The sequence below is a fragment of the Hesperophylax consimilis genome, chromosome 16, assembly GCF_061612785.1.
Source record: "Hesperophylax consimilis isolate HC1 chromosome 16, BYU_Hcon_1.0, whole genome shotgun sequence".
Classification (NCBI taxonomy): domain Eukaryota; kingdom Metazoa; phylum Arthropoda; class Insecta; order Trichoptera; family Limnephilidae; genus Hesperophylax; species Hesperophylax consimilis.
Window position 1 is genome coordinate 33,571,869 of NC_142851.1, and position 20,723 is coordinate 33,592,591.

A 20,723-nucleotide genomic window follows, 5' to 3' on the forward strand; every position below is an offset into this window, starting at 1 on the left:
TTGTTTCACTATGAAACAATCCATCTCGAAGGACCAGATAATATTAGACAGGACATTGAGAAATGGAACAGTACCAAAGCTGTTTCACTATTAAACAATCCGGCTCGAAGGACCAGAAAATATCCGAAGGACCTTCGAACCCGGCGTGCGCAAATAAATTTTATTTGATTGATTTGTGTTATTTCACAATTAATTAATTAAAATAATATATAGTATATTTGCGGCACGTTCCAGAGTGGAAGATACTACCAGTATCGCCCTGGTGTAAGACCACCATTCAGAATTGAAACGTTGCTCCAAATGGCTTTAGCCGTGTTTAGTGACTAGATCTGAATAGCCAGGTACTTCCCCACTTACCTTCAGCCTCACAACATCCCCCAATTGGGGATGCCATAGTCTCACTGGCTCCAGACGGGAGCAGTTGGGACTCTTGTGAGGTATTCACTATAAAAAAAAAAAAAAAAAAAATTTTTTCAAAATATGTATGTAAATTATTAAAAAATTTTTTTTTTTCAAAATTGTTTATTGACTCATCACATATTAGTAATATGAATGCAAATATGACAACTGGACAGAATAAACGTAATTTATTTTTGGTTTTGACATGATTCAAGTGGTTTATTCACTTATAGATAAGAGATTTTTTTAAATATGTGAAGGTTTTCTGAATGAGTCATATTCTTTTGGTAATTTATAAAGGACAATAATTGCTGCAATGCGTATTGATTATAACCAAATTCCAAATCAGTCATCCCAATTCCCAAACGACTATAAAAGAGATTACTACCTTTAAATACCATCATTGTGTTTTTAATACGTATTGTGTGAGGCCACGCAAGGCACTTTAACAAAACTTACAATTGACAAGTCACACCACAAAGAAAAATATTCAATGGGTAAGATTGCTAAAAATTACATATTTTAAAGTAAAGTATTTTTGCATTGTAATAAATTTGAGAAACTGGAGACATAATCCAACATGGCTGACATTTTTCACATGGGAACTGGTCATTTCTACGATTCATTCTTGAGTTCAACAGCTCGGCTGTGAAATAATATGCTGGCATCTGTGTTTCCTCCCTCCTACAACATTCATTCTTTCTTTCCTCAAAAAGAACCTCCACGCAGCATCCCCAAAGATGACATAGATTGTGAGGGAAAAGAATGATTTTTTTTCGATTTTTTTTTTACAGTTTTGTTTAATCAGTGCACAGAGTATATTGAATATACTGAAGTGTTATTAATTACTTAAAAATAATAAATATGTAATTTGCTTTGTGTAATTAATATTATATCAAATACATATGGCGCTTTGTAAATTATTATTACTATGTATACATATTTGAGTTGAAAGTCGTTTTTGTATATACGGCCGGTAGTGTACATATAGCTTCAAGCCTGCTGTAATTTCTTGGCTATAATAATATAGTTATTTTTAAGGAAACTTTTCGTTGATTTATTTGCAGTTCTTCCTCCTCACCGAGTGCCAACATTCCACTGATGAGAATAGTGCAATCCGTAAAGCACACCAAGAAACGGGGCTCCAAATGCATCAAGGAAGGGTGGCTCGTACATTTTACAAATAAAGACAAAACGGTTAGTACCGAATCAACAGATTCTCTCATTATTAACCTGATCCCGCATTGTGCCGTTATGGCGTACGTGATTCATTAACGGTTATCTCTGCATTTGGATGTTGCATATATGATGCATGAAGTTTCACAAAGTTTAATTTCTTCTTACTTGATTGAATAAAACCGACGAGTTTTACTTGAGCCTCGGCAACCTTTACGCAGAAGAAACATTGGATTTGTTTGCCCTAGGTTCAGCGCTGTATTACTACTAACTTGATCGATGAAACTTAGACACTCTAGAGCTTGGCTCGATCGCTCGAATATCTAGTAAAACTGTCCATTAAGAATGAATGCGTACTAGGTTTAATACAAGTACATTGTGTCGAAACGTGCTGCAGTGGGATTGCTTTGAAATGGCCAGCATTGTAAAGGTTCATTAAGTTATAAGAAACATTGATAAATTAATTAAACAAAACTCTTTGTAATGTGTAATGTTTGTTTGTTGTTTCAGTTAAAAAGGCATTACTGGAGGTTAGACGCCAAATCAATAACGCTCTTCCAATCGGACCAAGGCGCCAAATATTACAAAGAAATTCCCCTCAGTGAGATCCTGACAATCGATACAGCCAGAACACCACAAGGAGGTAGGTTTAGAATTGTAGGATTACTTGCATGTTTTGTAACATTTGGCAGGAATCTAAAAAATGACATGTAAATATTTTGGAATTTCTTCAAAGCCCTTGCAGTGATTTGATGACTTTTCAGTTTGAAAATCCTATCTATAGATTAGGTACTTTTTCATCACACTTGCTGTTCAATGGTTGATTCTGTATAATACATTAGTCATATAGTTCCTATATACGATAAGTCTACTTGGGTGAAATGTTGGCAAACAATTTTTTTGTTCAATAATAACATTTTAGCATAGAAAATTATGTATTTTGTTTCCTAAACTTACATAGTCAACAAAGCACACCAAATAAATAAGTTATTATTGAAAAAAAAATTGTTTGACAACATTTCACCCAAGTTGACTTACTATACCACACCATATAGAATTTATTCTTCATTATAAGCATCTGCTAAACTGTCAAAGCCGTTTGTCAGCAGGTCAATTTCACAATATTAATTATAACACTAAAGCACACTTATAACCAGAAGCCACAATATAGAAAATAGATACAGAAGAATAACATTTCAAGTGACTATAATACAAAGGTACAAAATACATAGACAGATATAACACGGTCAACATACTCATAGGCACACAACAAACTCAAACACACTCATAGGCATATTTATTTAATTACATACATACAATCAACAGAACCAAAATTGAAATTGATTCAACATTGGATTTCTATTCCTATTGGGCATTCTATGACTTGTTCTAACTGATCTATTTTATAGATTCTGTAAAATAGATCATATAATAGATGAAATGGGAAGAATGCGCAATGGCGCATTAAGATTATTAGCCTGCAATGTAATGACATTGCAGGTTAATAATCTTCTTTTTAAATATCTATTCATTTTACTTCTCGATGGAATAAAAATATTTACTTAACCCTCTAATGCATTTAGCTGCGGACTTTATGAAAGTGGTAATTTCAGTCGCATATAAAAATAATCAAGCATGGCACCGTTTATTAGCAATCCACACTGACATTGGTATAGATGGAGCTTCTGTAGCCTTTATAATCCACTAGTAATGCATAAAATTATGTATGCATTAGAGCAGAGGTTCCCAAACTTTTTTGAATATTGAATTTTCCTAAAAATATTAACGTCCCATGTGATAATCATTTATTTTTTTAGTAAAAATATTCCCTTCCCTTGCCTGCCCAACAACCAGGTGGCGGTATAGTTGCTCTGTCTTTACATTGTGCAAACAGGGGCACCCTTGTGAGGTATTACACCAAATGAAAATGAAGCAGGATAAGCAACGGGAATTTCTTTCTGTAGCTAGCCCTACAGAACTGCCCCTTAAGTTCTTTGTCAGTGCTTATTCCGGTCAGTTCTTCTTGTCACATGATATCCGATTCTTCAACATTGCATTTCCATAGTCAAAATGTCCTCAAACTTAGTTTTGAAATCTGTGTGAAGTGCATTTTAAATGTTGAACGTCAATACTGCCCTGGACGTTTTTCAAAAACAAGTTGAGGAACCAGGAAAATTCGCGGCTTCCAATGTGCAATGTTTTGCTTGAATATATTAATTCTGACGAGAAAAGGAACTCTATTTATATACCTCAATTAACAACTTTACGAAATATAAAAATACAAATATCAAATAAGTAATTTCTCAGTCTATTATATTTGTGTTAGGTCTATTGTGTCATTTACGGAACTCCTAAATGTTGACTTGAGGTAAATGGGGGTCCGCTTGTATGTACCCCCATTTGAATCTCATGGACCCCTAAATTTTTTTCATGCTGACATAGACCCCCACCGTGCCGATATCGACCCCTGGGGGTCCATATAGACCACTTTGGGAACCTCTGCATTAGAGAATTAAATTATGTCCCAACTCACGACATGCCTCTGCAGTTTAAGACAAAACCTATCACTAGAGTTGATATCCCTTGAGACCATTAAATTTTTTTATAGACTTATATTGGTTCAAGCTGATCCATATCATCAAATACATTCATCTCATCAATAAATACTTATCATTGATGCGTCTAATAGTGAATTATTATTTGCAGATGTTATGCACTGTTTTGAGGTGCGCACGGTGAACGTGGATTACCTGGTGGGTGCGGACCCGCTGGCGCATCTTTCGGGCCCCGGGGGCTCCGTCAACGCTCTGCCGCCCCCCGACAGTGGGGTGGGTGCCTACCTCGCCAAGTCCTGGGAGACAGCCATACGACAGTCGCTGATGCCCGTCACGCAGCAGTCTGGTAATAAACACGCTATACCACAATCTTCTTCTGTATGTTTGGTGTACTGTTGGATGTTCTTAATTTGCAATACCCTTGATGATCGGGAGATTTCAATAATCACTTCTTCGTCTAAGATTACGGGTATGTTTGTTATCGTGACATATTTACAATGAATATCTAGTTGGACTTAGTCTATTCTATAGTAATTTCTTAGTTATTCTGAGCGGGAGGGAACTCGTACTGAGATGCTAGCCTGTATATCGGCTGTACTCGTAACCAACCGGGTATTAGACCCAAAAGGCCAACGTGTTGTCTCTGTCATGTGGTATTACTACTGCCATCTATGGAGGCATCTCAAAACTACATAAACCTAACTTAAATCTGCACACTCTAATGACATCTGTTGAGCGGTATTGAAACTACAAATATTTACCAACACTACAGTATGGCAGGTGTCCTAGGCTGTGAACCAGTCTAAGACCTCAGGTGTCGCCCCGGGACCTCATCAAACCCTGTGGGGAATTAATGGAGCATGCATTAATTGACCGCAGTGGCGTGCGTAATCAGGGTAGATAATAGGAAAACAGTGAATAAATTGCTCCCGACAGCACCCTTCGTGCAAGTTTTTGCTAAGAATGGCTAAGCTGCTAGCTATAGCCGATGTTGATTGGGATTACATAGCCCCTTTATTTATGCATATTACAAGCCAATATTGTATTATCATTATTTCATTTACAGTTGTACTAATTAATAGATGACATTTGCTGGCATTGCCGAAAAGCATGGCCTTTAAATGCACTAACACAAAAGAGTTGTCACGCACACATGCAAGTTTTTTGTGTAAAATAGTACCAATATTTTAATATGACGTCAAAATTATTTTGCATACTTGGTTTCTGCGTTTGACATTTTATTGTGGCGCGGTCAGAGTGGCGCATGCAGCGCTGCGTTTCGTGGTTTGACCTTTGCGCGTTTGGATTGTTGCAATAATTGTAATATTATGTATTAGTAGGCAGTGGTTATATGCCTGTATGATCTCCATTTGACCACCCGTTTGGCAGTCTGCACCACACCGCATTCACACATCGCTGACCCTGTACATATCTCACATTAGCTGCTTTCTGCTCATGTTTCCACCGCTCTTCAGGAGTGAAAGCTAACCGGATGGGTCTCTCTGCTTCCACCAAGTATTTTGGGAACTTGATCCTGTCACAATGTGAATGCTTTATACCGACACGTGATAGCAAATAATCATTTGATTTCCAGGGGAAAGCAGCAATGGCATGCCCGAAGAGAGGGTGACAGACATGTCCCAACTATACCAGATCTTCCCTGATGAGGTATTGGGTTCAGGCCAGTTCGGAATCGTGTACGGAGGAATCCACCGGCGGACCAACCGGGCAGTAGCTATTAAGGTAACTATTTTTTTTATTCATTCATCATGAGCTAAGAGTGCAGAAATCGCAAAGCCAATGCTATTAACAAATCTGAAGTCCCCGGGGTAGCCCGGGCATTACACAGAGTGTTCTAAATTAGATTTAGGCAGTAATTTTCCTTTTATTTTGAACATCAAGTGTGCAAAATTTCATAAAGAAGTTTAAAAATTCTTCTTTAAGCTGTGGGAGATGGTTTTTCAGAACCTCATGTAGAAAGTGACGTTCCTCCTGTTTAGAAGGTCAAGTGTTTAGAATTTCATCAATCTCATAATAAAACTCTTAGCTTTGTTTAAAAAACAAACCCACTCCGGGACACTCTTCTTTATATATATACTAACTGACTAACCCGGCGTTGCTCTACTTTCAATAAATATAATATCCATGTAATATATATATAAATAAACCTTCCAAGAAATTCTCTAAATGATAGGAAAACCTCTATCAAACTCCGTTGCATAGTTTAGAAGAACTAAGCGCACAAACAGACAGATGCGGATAGTGACTTTGTTTTAAACTATTTACGACGGGTTATTAAACGGAATTTGAACAATTCATCAAATTTCAAAGTTGGTTTTCAAGTTCTGTGAACGTTCTATTCAAGTTCTATAATTATACAATTATTGGCCAGTTGCTTCACAAAACTGAAATCACAACAGAACTTGAATAGAACCTTCACAGAACTTGAAAATCAACTTTCAAATTCTGCGAAACAACCCGTCCTTAGAGATACCAATGTACTGTCACAATTACGAATTTACTAAAAGTTTATCTAAAATACTATTCCCCAACATTCCACAACATTCCAGAATGTTCTGGGATGTTCTGGAATGCTCTCGAGTACTCTCGAATGTTCTGGACTGTTCTAGAGATATCTGGAGGGCGAAACTTCCAGCCCTTATATCTTCAAAAGCACGCGCTTCGGGTAAAAACGGGAACCTTCTTCATGGATGGGGGATAGAGGGCTACCACACCATATAACTCCCTTGATCGTACCGGGACTCATTTCTGAGTTTTAGTGGCACGCGCATTGTACACTTAATTTTATAATAAATATTGATTATTCAAATTTATTTACTCTACAAAATAAATATATAGTAATTTAGTAGAATCTCCAAATGGTATATTGTTTATTGTTGTTGTTATACGCCCATAGGGGCTTTTACATAGATTATAAATAAGTTTTACATAAGTTATCGAGTTAGAATTTATACTAAGAGTTATAAAAGTGAAGAATTTTAAAAAAATATACAAGTAGTTTTTGAAGAATATGGCGTAAAGAAACATTTTAAACAACATAATATTTAACAATAACAAAGAACAAAATATAATATAAAACATTACAATAACATATCTAATCGTTAAATCTATTACAATAATTTGTATGATTCCACAAAGTGTTGGTTTAATTTGAATTTAAGATTATAAAGGGAATCATGGAATATATCTATAATACCACCAAACTTGTTGCCCAAATCATGCATCCTATTGGTAAGTGAGTTTGACTGATAGTTGGTTTTATATGTGTCGCAAAAGAATGTTGTATTTTGTCTAGTATTTCTTGTCGGTACATAGAGTTTAATAGCAGCAACGATGGCAGGGCTGTCAATAAGGTTGTTCATGACTCTGTATAATAAAATTAGGTCTGAAATGGTTCTTCTGTCAGACAGCGTAATTAAATTAAGTCCATTCATCAAATTTACATAATAATTTACATATTAATAGATATGCCTTATTCTTTTGTATACCATCTGTATAACAAAGTTGATTTTGTTATTTCCAGGTGATAGACAAGTTGCGGTTCCCGACCAAGCAGGAGGCGCAGTTGAAGAATGAGGTGGCCATCTTGCAGAACCTGTCGCACCCCGGCGTGGTGAATCTAGAGCGCATGTTTGAGACGCCCGAGCGCATATTCGTGGTGATGGAGAAACTGCGCGGCGACATGCTCGAGATGATCCTGTCGCACGAGCGCGGCCGTCTCACCGAGCGCATCACCAAATTTATCATCACACAAGTACGCCAATAAATATTTTTTTAAATATGAACACTGCAAAACTGCTCCAACTGTCCGGATTTAGTGGGTTATGTTGCGGATCTGATGGGAATGGGGAAAGGAAAGAGTTGGGAAAGAGGAAGTTTAGGAAGCATTTGGCTTTTCAGATCTAGTCACCCAATATTTTTAAGCCACCTCTAGTCTGGAGCCCCAAAATACTTGAAAAAAACCCTCTATCGTGTGCAGAAACAAAGGGGTCCGTTTGATAGATTCCTCTATCTTAGCAAACGTATTGCAATCTTTACAGCACGGTTTTCATGTGGGAACAATGTCCTTGTTCTACCAGCATTTCCATGGAAGATGATCCGAGGAACTAGCGTCATTGAACCCTTCGGCACCAGTGCTGATAGTCAGGAAACACGACAAACGCGCGCCCAACATTCATGCACGGTTGACATTTGTCACTTGAGAACGGGTCATTTCTACAATTTGTTCTTGAGTTCAACAAGAACAATCTGCTGGGCTCTGTGTTTCCCCCTCCTATGCTATTGGTCTCTTCAAAAACACTCCTCAAAAAGACCCTTCACATAGCACCACCATACCAAGATGACATACCCCATATGGAGTTATGATTTAATATATTATTGGCTTTTATTCCAGATCCTGGTTGCCTTAAAACACCTGCACAGCAAGAATATAGTCCACTGCGACCTGAAGCCGGAAAATGTACTGCTCTCCTCCGACTCGGACTTCCCCCAGGTGAAGCTGTGTGATTTTGGCTTTGCCCGCATCATCGGAGAAAAATCCTTCCGGAGATCTGTGGTCGGAACTCCCGCATATCTAGGTAGGTGCTCCTGATTTCCTCACATATTATTTGTGTGATTTCATCCAAAAATTAAACTTTAAACTTTACTGAGGTTATCTCCTATTTAAAAAAATATATTATTTTTAATATCCAAAAATTATGAAGATCTTCCAAAGTGGTCATTGGTAAAATGTATACAATTATGTCTCGTGACATCACACTCGGTATTCAAATGGCAGTACTGCCGCGCGTGTGCCGTGATTTCACACTCTTTGAAGATTTCACAACATTTTGAAGATTTATACCTTCGGTACTGTTCAAAAGTTCATAAAGTTCTGTCCCCAACATGCTCTAATTAATATGATACATTAAGTTCTGTCACCAACATGCTCTAATTAATATGATACATTTGTAAATATAAAGTTCTGTCCCTGACATGTTCTAATTAATATGATACATTTGTAAATATAAAGTTTTGTCCCCGACATGCTCTAATTTATATGATACATTTGTAAATATAAAGTTCTGTACCTGACATGCTCTAATTAATATGATGCATTTATAAATATCATGAAATTGTGTTTTTTTTTAGTTTGAACTTTCTTAATGACATAATAAAGTTATTTTATGTACCTAACCATAACCCACAAACACACACACACTACCTTCTATCCAGTTATTGATATGCATATTATTGCAATAATTCCAGCACCTGAGGTACTCCGCAACAAGGGCTACAACCGCTCGCTGGACATGTGGTCGGTGGGTGTGATAGTGTATGTGTCCCTCAGTGGCACGTTCCCCTTCAACGAGGACGAGGACATCAATGAGCAGATCCAGAATGCAGCCTTCATGTACCCACCCAATCCGTGGAAGGAGATCTCATTGGACGGTAGGGTTATTCATTAACTTTTGCATTTAAGTCCTCTCCGAAAATCACCACATCTTTTATCCTAATGTTGTCTATAAAGAATCCAAAAATTTCAGTATTTGCATCGTTGTTTGACCGAAAATAACAGCTAGGAGATGGTGCTGAACGAAACATGGGTGTCCCCTCGACGGCACTCAGCTGTTGTCCAAACGGTCCTTGAGTTTTTGCCTTAAGTTCAATAGCCCCATCTAAATGCTTGCGATCATTATCTTGTGGCAGAAAGATATAACATTAGCATTTGGTAATGAAAACCTTTTTTTTTGATAATTCTAATTTATGCGCCTGCGTTTCAGCTATTGATCTCATCAACAACCTTCTGCAAGTCAAGCAGCGCAAGCGCTTCACTGTGGACAAGACGCTTCTGCACACGTGGCTGCAGGACTATGACACGTGGAAGGACCTGCGTCAGCTGGAGGGCGCCGTGGGCCACCGCTACATCACGCACGAGTCCGACGACACCCGCTGGGCAGCCATGGCGCGAGCCTGACGTCAAACCCTGCACGCCATCAAGCCCCGGCCGGTCTTCATCCTGAGTCTCTTCATACCCGACGACAAGCTCACCAATCCTAAACGCGGCAAGAAGTCGAAAAGCGTCGACAGGATCGGCGATGGCACCCCTGCCTTGACACTTGGTGAGAGTCCGGTCATTTGCCCCGGAGACGCTGGGCACGTGGGGACGGCAACTCACCGCCCGGGTAAAAAGTGTCGAAGTGTCGACAGACTCGGCGGCGGAAATAACGCTGAAAACGAATGCAATAAGAAGACCTCTCTAGTTAAATGGAAGAAACTCTTGTCTAAGGCGTAGACAATAATTGAGTGCTACAACCAACCGCTAGTTTTAATTTCAATTTGTTACGAATTACGACGAATCTTCGTTAAAGATTTAAATGTTCTTAGAGTTTTCCATACAACACCAATTAGGCTATTTCTAGTTTTTTACAGCAATTACTGTGACTACCATTTTAGAATTGGATCTTAGTCTATGAGAATATTTATACGTTGCTTTATTCAGCAACCGGGTATTTAAAAATTTACTTCATCATATTTATTTTGTGATATTTTGAGATTATTTTAGCATCTTTATTCATGACAACCCCTTCATGGCACGCTCCGTTAGCCTGACATCCCCCGGAGGGACAAGCCGTGCTGATATAGCGAGCATCTTCCCAACGACAAGAAAGGCATAATGTATTTCACAATGTGGTAATGTACCATTAACGGCCTATTATACACTAACAAAGGCCTAAAAAAAGTACATTTTTTGTGTGTACAGAAAAGAAAGCACAATTTATAATTATTGTGTATAGTTCTGTACACATTTGAGATTATGGAGAAAGAAAGATCATAGATGATGTATTTTTTAAAACAATTTATTCTTCGTTTAGCTTCCATTCAACTTTTGCCAATATCTACGTTTATTTATTTTTATATTGTGTTATTTTTTTATCAGATATTTATTTGAAAAATCGCTTTCAAGAGTGCACCGGTAATGTGCAACAATGTTTATAATACCGATCGTCTAGTCTCAATGTAGACGGGATCAGGAGTGGAAGAGAGCAACCCAACCTTTACAAGGGATTAATGTAATGCTAGGTTTAAGCCGGTTCGAGAGAGAGCCACGTCACAATATTAGCGAGTAACGTGAAATTAGTACGGTAATTTGCCAATTTTGCAAGGATACGTAGCATTTTAATGTATGTATGTTTTTATATCGGAATTATTAATGTACTAAATGGAATTTCATTATAAAAGGCCAATGATTGATTGTTCCGTGTTGTGCGAGTCTGTCTGTTAAAGGCGTGTATGTAAATAAGTGAATATTAATCTTAAAATGTATTCAGCAGCTGTTTTTACTTAATGTTTAGTAAATCTTTAACATTGCCATGTTTATAGATACATATTAAATGGCTTTACTATTATCGATGTTCTGAAACGAGAGCCTGTATAAAAGTCACACTATTTCATTTTACCGAATTTAATATTTGGCTCGGTAATAATTTGAAATCAAATTTTTGCTTTGTTTTGATGTGAAATCTTCGGTTGTTATTAGTTTCACACGTGTAACGAAAAGTGCAGTCAACCACTTATTACAATGGGTTATCTTCACAAACTATGAATACTGTTATTATTTTCGTCCATAATTATTGATTTTAAAAATAATCTAAAACTGCACATCCCAAAACGGTTCCAACTAAATGGAAACCGCCACGGCAAGACGGCTGGCGAATCGACGAGTAAAAACGAGCACGTCATCTTGGCGGCAAATCAAAAGTGGCACATTTAAAATCGTAATAAAAAATTTATTCGTCAACCTAAATATATAATAAAAATATCTTCATTATCGTAATTTTTTTCGAGGAAAAAAAAAATAAATAAAAATGAAAGTACCCTATAAGTGAAAATACCCTATTATGCAAAATTTTGCTAAAAGTGTTCAACTTCAGGGGCGTAGAATAAAGAAGAACGCAACGCATGTGGACGTGTTTTATGAACAATATTAAACTGTGTTTTATCACCATAATGGAATTAAAATGGGATGGCTATACACAATGTCAGGCAAGTATAAAAGAGAAAGAGAAAATGGGCTAGAACCAAAAGGTATTAACCCCTCACGCCGCTGACATATTCTGTCAGAAGTTTCGAGTATTTCCGCTTTGCAATAAAATCAAAATAAATGGAATATTTTTAGACAAATGCATTACAAACGTTATTGTCATTTCACATAAAAATAAAGAATAAAAGATTTGTCAAGTTTCATAAATCTTTTTCAAATTGCGGTCAGAACCTTTGGTTTCGTAAAGGTATACATTTGAATTATTTTGTGGTTAATTTCTTGATTTGAATATAAAGCGTGAGGCTTTCTCTTTCTAACACTGCTTAGACCATATTTCTCACCATTATGGTAAGGGAGATACATCAATTTATATGAGACCATATGAGCTGTTTCCAAAAGCGAATAAATCAGTGGCGAAATTGGTTTCCATTCAAATCTACATGAAAGGCATTTCTGGTGTGTATTGCCTATTCAGTGTTTAGGGACAATTGCTTCCAACTCTACTATGCAGTTTGGTATGATTTGGATGATTATCATTACACTGGACAATACTGTAGACGTGAAACTAATAACACAGTTTAAAATCCTGAATGAGTAAAACCTCTTAACCTCTGCTTGTCCTTGCCAACATTTCATTCTTGTAATACGTAGACGTGTTAACTTACTTGTGTACCTTTAATTAACATACTTATAATATTACAAATATTGTAATAAACGTGTTTAAAACTAAACTGCATGCATTTATAAAACATACAAACTTATTATTATTTATGTAATTTATCGCAGGGAATCCGATTCTTTCAGTTCCCTGCTATATTAACCCTTTGACTGACAAATATGCGATCACAGTACCCTTCGGAAATATATTATAGAATTAACTCCAACCACTTGAGCGATAGACATTTCCGGGCGTTTGGTTTTGGATTCGGCCGCCCTCATTAAAAAATCATACCTCCTAATGTTAATATGAAAACATATTAACTGCTTACTATGGTTTAAAGTCAATGAACCCACCCATATTTCATCGCTTATCGCATATTTTTAGGTTTTATAAAAATTAAAATAAATTAATTTCTATTCATTAAAATCACCTACAGCTACCCAAATTTGGGTAGCTATCGCTTAAGGGTATTTATTAGCAGTGCCACCCAAATTTAGGTAGCTGAAGGGCATTAGCGGTGCTACCCAAATTTGGGCAGCTATCACTTGAGTGGTTAAACACAACAAAATGCACTTATTTCTTACTGAAAAAAATTAATTATCTGATGAGTAGAATTTTTTTTAATGCACAATTTGGGAATGTAATTGAAGGCTCGGCTAAATTAATTCTTGTGGTTTCTCAGCAGGGCGCTACTGAAAGTATCTACTGCTCGAATGAGATGGAAATATACTGACTATATATATTTTCATATTAATTATAGTGAAATAATAACGCATTTAATTTAAAATAATTTTTTTCTAGGTCAGGTCTTCGAATCCAAAGTTCGTTATCTGCAGTCAAAGGGTTAAAAATAATTTTTACATATTTTATTATGTATTTTAAAGTGATTCTTGAACTGCGCCACAAACTTAACGTGCACATTTAATTTATTTATATTATTACATATAATTTAAATAGGAATTCATCTCTTATCTTAACTTTATCTAAGAAATTCTTAATACTCAAATTAATATTAATTATTTGTGATTCCGTTGTGCTGAAAATTATTATTATTGTGTGTGTCTATCTAAACAAAAACTTTATATTTTACTTAATCCTATTTTATATACCACAAGCATTTACTAATATTTTAGAAACATTATTTGTTACATTCCATGTAATATTCATCAATCTTGTTACATTACAGCAGAGATGCACAACCTTTTTAGCAGGCGCTATGCGCCTATTTTTCAAACTTTTGCAGGCCGAATGGGGTGCAAGTGTGGTACGAAATAGGTTCCAAGGGCGCAGGTTGTGCACCACTGCATTACAGTCACAAACAACATTCCCTCTAAGCCGATAGAGTCAGGGGTGCAATACAATGTGTATCGATATTTGCATACATAAAGAAAAGGCCGCATCCTTCACCTAGCAGTGGGCATAATTGTTTAATTTTTTAACCTCTATATCATAGTTATCAACTGATTGAGTTAAAGGGCTTTTTTTTACAATTACATTTATTAATTTAGTTTAGACTCTGGGATAATGAGTTCAATTCCTCTGCTAGCCAAGTTCTCCATTATATTGCACAAGCAACGGTTTCTGCTTATAATTACGGCAACAGGAGTTTTTTCAAATATTGCCTGGTTATTCGTGACCTGGGAGTGTTTTTCTTTATTTTTAAAGATAAATAAATTTAACATCGTAATAAAGCAGAAAACCTATTTGAATGTCTCGCTATCGGTGATTTCCGGTATCACGTAATCATGAAATTTGCATAGGATTTTTTCTCTCTGGAATTTTTAGTTCAATGCAACCATTCAACCATTTCTGCCATGATCTATGGAGCTTTCATGGCTAGATACAGAGAAACATAAAACATGACTACCTACATGTAGATAAACATAACTACATGTAGGGAAACATAAAACATGACCACATAAAATAAGACTACACATAGAGAAACATAAAACATGACTTCCTAAATGTAGGGAAACATAAAACATTTCTACTAGAGAAACATAAAACATGACTGCATGTAGAGAGACATAAAACTTGACTACATATAGAGAAACTTAAAACATTACTACGTATAGAGAGACATAAAACAAGACTCCATGTAGAGAAACGTTAAACAAGACTACATGTAGAGAGACACAAAATGTGACTTCATGTAGAGAAACATAAAACATGACCACGTACATGTAGAGAGACATGAAACGTGACTAACTGTAGAGAGATATAAAACAAGAATACGTGCAGAGAGACACAAAACGTCACTTCATGTAGAGAAACATAAAACATGACTACACATAGAGAGTAGAGACATGAAACATGACTAAATCTAGAGAGGGATAAAGCAACACTACATGTAGAGAGACATAAAACATGACTGCATGTAGATAAACATGACTACATGTATAGGAATATAGAATATTCAGTCTTATTTACTTTGTTGTGTGGTCTGTTATGCTTGCTCTAAGAATTTTAAAGCTTAGAGGGAATGTGGATAATAAACATTCCAATTTACACTTTTCTCCTGAATAACATTAATTAAAAACAAAATCACAATAATTAATAATGAATCTTTTAACCCTTGTAACTTGTGAACTTTGTAATTTTCCTACTAAGTACTACTTTTCCTTATAATTACTACTTTTCCTTATAATTACATATTGTGAATTAATGTTAGATTAATAATTAAATATACTAAAAATGGCCTAAATGTAAATGCCTTTGGTTTAAGAAATGATTACTTGACTTTTTTCTTCCCTGCTCTGAAATACATACTTGGACTTATTAATAATCATGATTTATCAGTGCATAATAAGTATTTATTAAATTCGAATTATTGTTGTGTTGAAAAATTAATTCATTATTTGAATTAATTCAGACTACAGTTATCTATTTGTCAAAAGCTTCCATTATTATTTGACGTTTATTTTTCCATGTCAACCATAATTTAAGATTTCAATGGATTGCATATTTGATGTCATCTGTAATGTGAGTTTTGTATTAAATATTTGACGTCAAATGTTGTGAGTTTTTAATGGATATCAACCGTAATGTGAGTTTTTAATGAATTATTTGATGTCAACTGTGATGTCAGTTTTGCATAATTATTATGGATGTCAACCATAATGTGATTTTTTGACGTCAACCGTGAACTAAGGTTTTAATGGATTATTTGATGTCAACCGTGATGTCATTTTTGCATAATTATTATGAATGTCAACGGTAATGTGATTTTTTGACGTCAACCGTGAAGAACTAAGTTTTTAATGGATTATTTGATGTCAACCGTGATGTCCTTTTTGCATAATTATTATGGATGTCAACCGTAAAGTGATTTTTTGACGTCAACCGTGAAGAACTAATTTTTGATGGATTATTTGATGTCAGTTTTGCATAATTACTATGGATGTCAACCGTAATGTGATTTTTTGATGTCAACCGTGAACTATGTTTTGTACGGATTATTTTATGTGAACTGTATTGTGAGTTATACATTAATCATATGATGTCCATCATATTGTGAGTTTTGCATTGAATATTTGAAATCAACCGTAATGTGAGTTTTATATGAATCATTTTGGAATCCAACTGTAATGTGAGTTTTGCATTAAAGTTTTTCTGAAGTTATAGTAAAGGGTAAAATTGACTATTGTGAAAAAGTGTTGGTAAAATGAGGGATCCCTTTTTGTCAAAATAAAGACGAACTCTCGGTGAGGATTCGGTCATTTAATTTATATTTAGAACGAAGAAGAGTTTATGATAATTTTGTCATAAAAAAAACCTGAATTTTTGAAATTTGCAAATTTTTGTCTTCCATTTAGGTATTTAAGTATTCTTTGTCAATGTTTCATTGTTTTATTCATATTCTTGACAAAATTCTCCTATTTTTCCATTATTTTTTATATTAATATAGTAAAAATATGACCAAACAATAATTAATAGAATGAATAGTTTCCATTTGGGAAGTGGGCGGTGTAAAAAGTATGGAAACACAAAGAATTTATTAAATTACTAAAGCAAAAAGTAAAAATTATTTTTACATTAATTTATTATTGATAAATTTTATTTACAACCCATTGATGTAGTATTCCTTAGTTCAAAAAATATCTTCACAATATCCACGAATGAAATTAATTAAGTCATGTTAGGCCCTTCCTCCACATGGATACACAAGTAGTAGTAGCAAAATCCGTACATGTCGCTACTGAACTACGAGACCCATGTCGCCACCAATCATTGTTACCCCAGCATTGTGACAAAATGTCTGACAAAAGTGTCACCAGATTTAATGTCTCAACAATGTGAATGGTGAAACCCTCGCCCTTCTGGTCGCGGAAGACTGGCGTCGGCGACGAGTTGACAAAATGTCGGCAACTAAATTTTCATATTAACCCCACACAGGAGGTATCTAAGGATCAGTGTGGCCAGGAGTGACGGACGTATGAATATATCCTTGCCACTGCGGCGCACGGCGATGGATCGAGAGACCATATCGGATACTTGTGTATCCCTGTGGAAGAAGGGGTTTATTATACATAGTCATCATTCCGGTTACAAGTTGTGATCAGGAACCACGTAAGTGATTTTTTCGTGCCGAGTGTGGTCGAAAATATATTTGTTTAACAAATTGAACCTACGAAAACAACCTTTTTTTATACAAATAAAACAAACCTAAAGTGACATACTGTCATGCTATAGTAATCCCAGAGAGAGATTATACATATGTTATCGGCGAAACATCTTTCTTTAGAACGATGACTTCATGTACGACCACTCTCTTGGACTACTATATTCCTCCCCAGGGGTAATCAAAGAGGATGGAACCCCACAAAATTCTGATTTATACACACTCCTTGCTGAATTCGCATTTAAACATTAATTTATTTATTTTACAATCTAAAAGTTCAGTTTGTTATTTTTCAGCTACCAAAATACCAATCCTCTAATTTATTTTTCTATTTTAATCTTTTGGTTCGTATACCAGACCACACTGGGCCCAATTTGGTACCATTTTCCATACTTCAAGACCATTTAGGCGTTCTATTTCAATGAGTCTAAATTCAGAAATTGTGGCTTAATATTTTATGGTTGTGCTGTTTTATTTGCTGTTTGATATTTTCGTATCTCTTTATTCCATGAATCATGCGTAAAATGAAATAACCTTACATAAATAATAAATCTAGTATAATAATAATATTTATAAAGAAAATATATGGATAATAAGATTAAATGTTTGTTTACATGTGTAATGCGTCTGTGTTGTGAAAAAATGTAGTTGACATTATTTGCATTGTTAATATTGTGTATTGTTATTTATTTATCATAATGTATTAGTACTATGAATCAAAACTAGTGTTAAGGCGCAAATGAAACAAAAAGTTGAGTACACATCTGCTGCAGCAAAAAGCAGCCATCTTGGTATCGCCGACAAAGCCAAAAAGATAAAAATGACAAATCGCTACTTTTCAGATGTGCAAAAACTCTCTTCGAATTGACCATACTTCGGCCAGCAGATGCTCGCAGGTGTTTTAGTGGTTATAATGCACTAATTATCTAATGTTTTTCTTCTTATATGTATTCAAAACTTAACTTAAAACTCTGTTTTAGGTAACCTACGACTAGCAATATGGCTTTGCTAGTGTATTTAAAAAATTGGATATATTGAAATATTTAATGATAACATATGGTCTATTAAGCTCAATACCGTGTGTGTATGCGTCAATAATTTAAAATTTCTTTTTTTTAGCTCTTTCGGTTAAACAGCAATTTTGAAATTGACCTCTGCTTGTAAACGGTCAAAGTCAATACCGCGAATGAACCATCCCCAGTACATAATCAACCACAACTGCTGTCATAAACAAAAAGACAGCTGGAATTTGGCAAAAGTCACATTTTATATGCAAACTTTTCACCTATTATAATAAAAAGTACAGTTACCTTTGCAAGTTCCTAGCTGCCTTTGTGCTTATGATGGCAGTATATTCCTAGATCATTTTTTGTCATCCATGATCATTTTTACAAATGGTTCTTCTGCCTTATTGAATTTACACAGACGAGGTTCAATGAAAATGTCTTTTTGACCTAGACATAAAAAAAATCATCTAAACCCAGGTGATATAGGGTGTTCAGGGGTAAAGTGCACTAACTTCAGGAGGTGATTCTACGTACTAGTAAAAAGATTAATGACTTTTTTTGAAATTTCAACTTTTAGGGTACTTTTCAGGTATAAACGTAAAATTGGTCCGCCATGTGGGTCTGGTCTTTTATTTTGCGCTATTGCTAAATCTACCATACTGCGTCCAAACGCTGTCGTTCCGTCAGTCTATTCAATTGCCGCGTTTTGTGATAATAACTTTTATTTTATTCACAATGGATCTGATAATTTGATGTATCTAGCAGTGTTTAACTTTAAAAACTTGATTATTTTAATAAAAACTTGTTAATTTTATTCAGTCAAATATGATTTAAGATTTTCACGGCCAAAAGTATTTTTGCTATTTATTTTTGGGGTGTTATTCCGTGTTGCGCTAACTCCTTCTTTAGCCAATGTTTCGGACAGCATTGCAGTGTCCATCATCATCTGCACACATCTGCCCTGATGATGGACACTGCAATGCTGTCCGAAACGTTGGCTAAAGAAGGAGTTAGCGCAACACGGCATAACACCCCAAAAACAAATAACAAAAAAATCTTTATTCAGTGCTTGTTTTCTCCAAAGATGTACTTTCGACATTGCGTTTATTTGTGCGTAATTTTAATTACTGTGACAATGTTCGGCTTCATCCACGAAGAACGGCAGACATTTAGGTTTACGGGCCACATGATGTAAATACACATGGAAAGTGGACAGTTTGAAAATTCGTTAAATTGATGAATTTAACTACATTTTGTTGATTTTGTTACAGTTCTCTTTTGAATTTGGTTTAAAACATATGAATTGTAGCATAGTTGTAAATGTCAAACACTCGGCCTAATGTTATTGTTTACACGCGGTTTCAATGGTTACGGGCTGATCACAATGTTGCCACCTCGTTCTCGGCAAGCTCACAGCGAATTTATCGGATAAGTTTGTACCTCACACTAAGGATTTTTAGCAGGTATGTCTTTTTGTATGCGAAAAAAAAAGTTGGAATTTCGGAAAAAGTTATTTATCTAAGTTTATTACTCCTACGATCATGTTAGTTAGTGCACTTTACCCCCGGACATCCTGTATATGAATAATACATATTGAAATCTTGAAAAAACTAGACATAAAAATTATTGATTGAGTTTTTTGCTCTCCTGTGAAATAATGATTTGTCACTCATTTCCTTTTGGCTTTGAACAGCAGATATGTTTATTGCCGCTGTAAGTAAAAACACAGTGTTCTTCAGTTCCTTGAGTCTCAAGGGAGACACTGTGTTTTAACTTACCGCGGCAGTAGAGTGCTTGCTGTGAGCACCGACATTATATGTATTTTGTACTCAAATAGAAATGAACATATTTAAGATTGAATTACTGATCTTTCCAGAAGATTTGAGTAATATAAGAGGGCGGGTACCACTGCCCTGGGATAAGTTGCCTTATATATATGAAGACGAGACGAATCCAATATTAAATTAATAATTATTGTTTATGAACAGTCTGGACCCACAGAATATTACGCTGGAAGCAAACACTCGCAAATAGTATTAGTTTTAAATAAGCCTTTTGTTTTTAATACATAAGAGATTTACAAACATTTTAAACATATACAAATATATATGGGAAAGGGTAAATTTAAATAAATATCCTTTTTTTAAGCAATTCTTTGGTTTTATTGATCCTCCGTTGTGTGTCCACTACAGGATGAAGGTTTCCCCAATCATCTGTTTCTTTTTATTTACTCCCCTAAAGGTGTTGGGAAACGTGAAAG

The 20,723-nt window shown here is 35.4% G+C and overlaps 1 protein-coding gene across 3 annotated transcripts in view; it reads left to right on the plus strand.

The window, feature by feature from the left end:
* PKD (serine/threonine-protein kinase D3) overlaps window positions 1-15,614 on the plus strand; it is an 86,769-nt gene extending 71,155 nt beyond the window's left edge. For all 3 annotated transcript variants that reach the window (XM_089641177.1, XM_089641179.1, XM_089641178.1), the window contains exons 8-15: window positions 1,467-1,596; window positions 2,086-2,218; window positions 4,282-4,476; window positions 5,725-5,873; window positions 7,675-7,905; window positions 8,545-8,728; window positions 9,399-9,581; window positions 9,914-15,614. In XM_089641177.1, coding sequence (XP_089497303.1) covers window positions 1,467-1,596; window positions 2,086-2,218; window positions 4,282-4,476; window positions 5,725-5,873; window positions 7,675-7,905; window positions 8,545-8,728; window positions 9,399-9,581; window positions 9,914-10,107 — 1,399 coding nt within the window. In that variant the 3' untranslated portion in view covers window positions 10,108-15,614. The remainder of the gene's footprint in view (window positions 1-1,466; window positions 1,597-2,085; window positions 2,219-4,281; window positions 4,477-5,724; window positions 5,874-7,674; window positions 7,906-8,544; window positions 8,729-9,398; window positions 9,582-9,913) is intronic.
* Window positions 15,615-20,723: the final 5,109 nt, after the last annotated feature.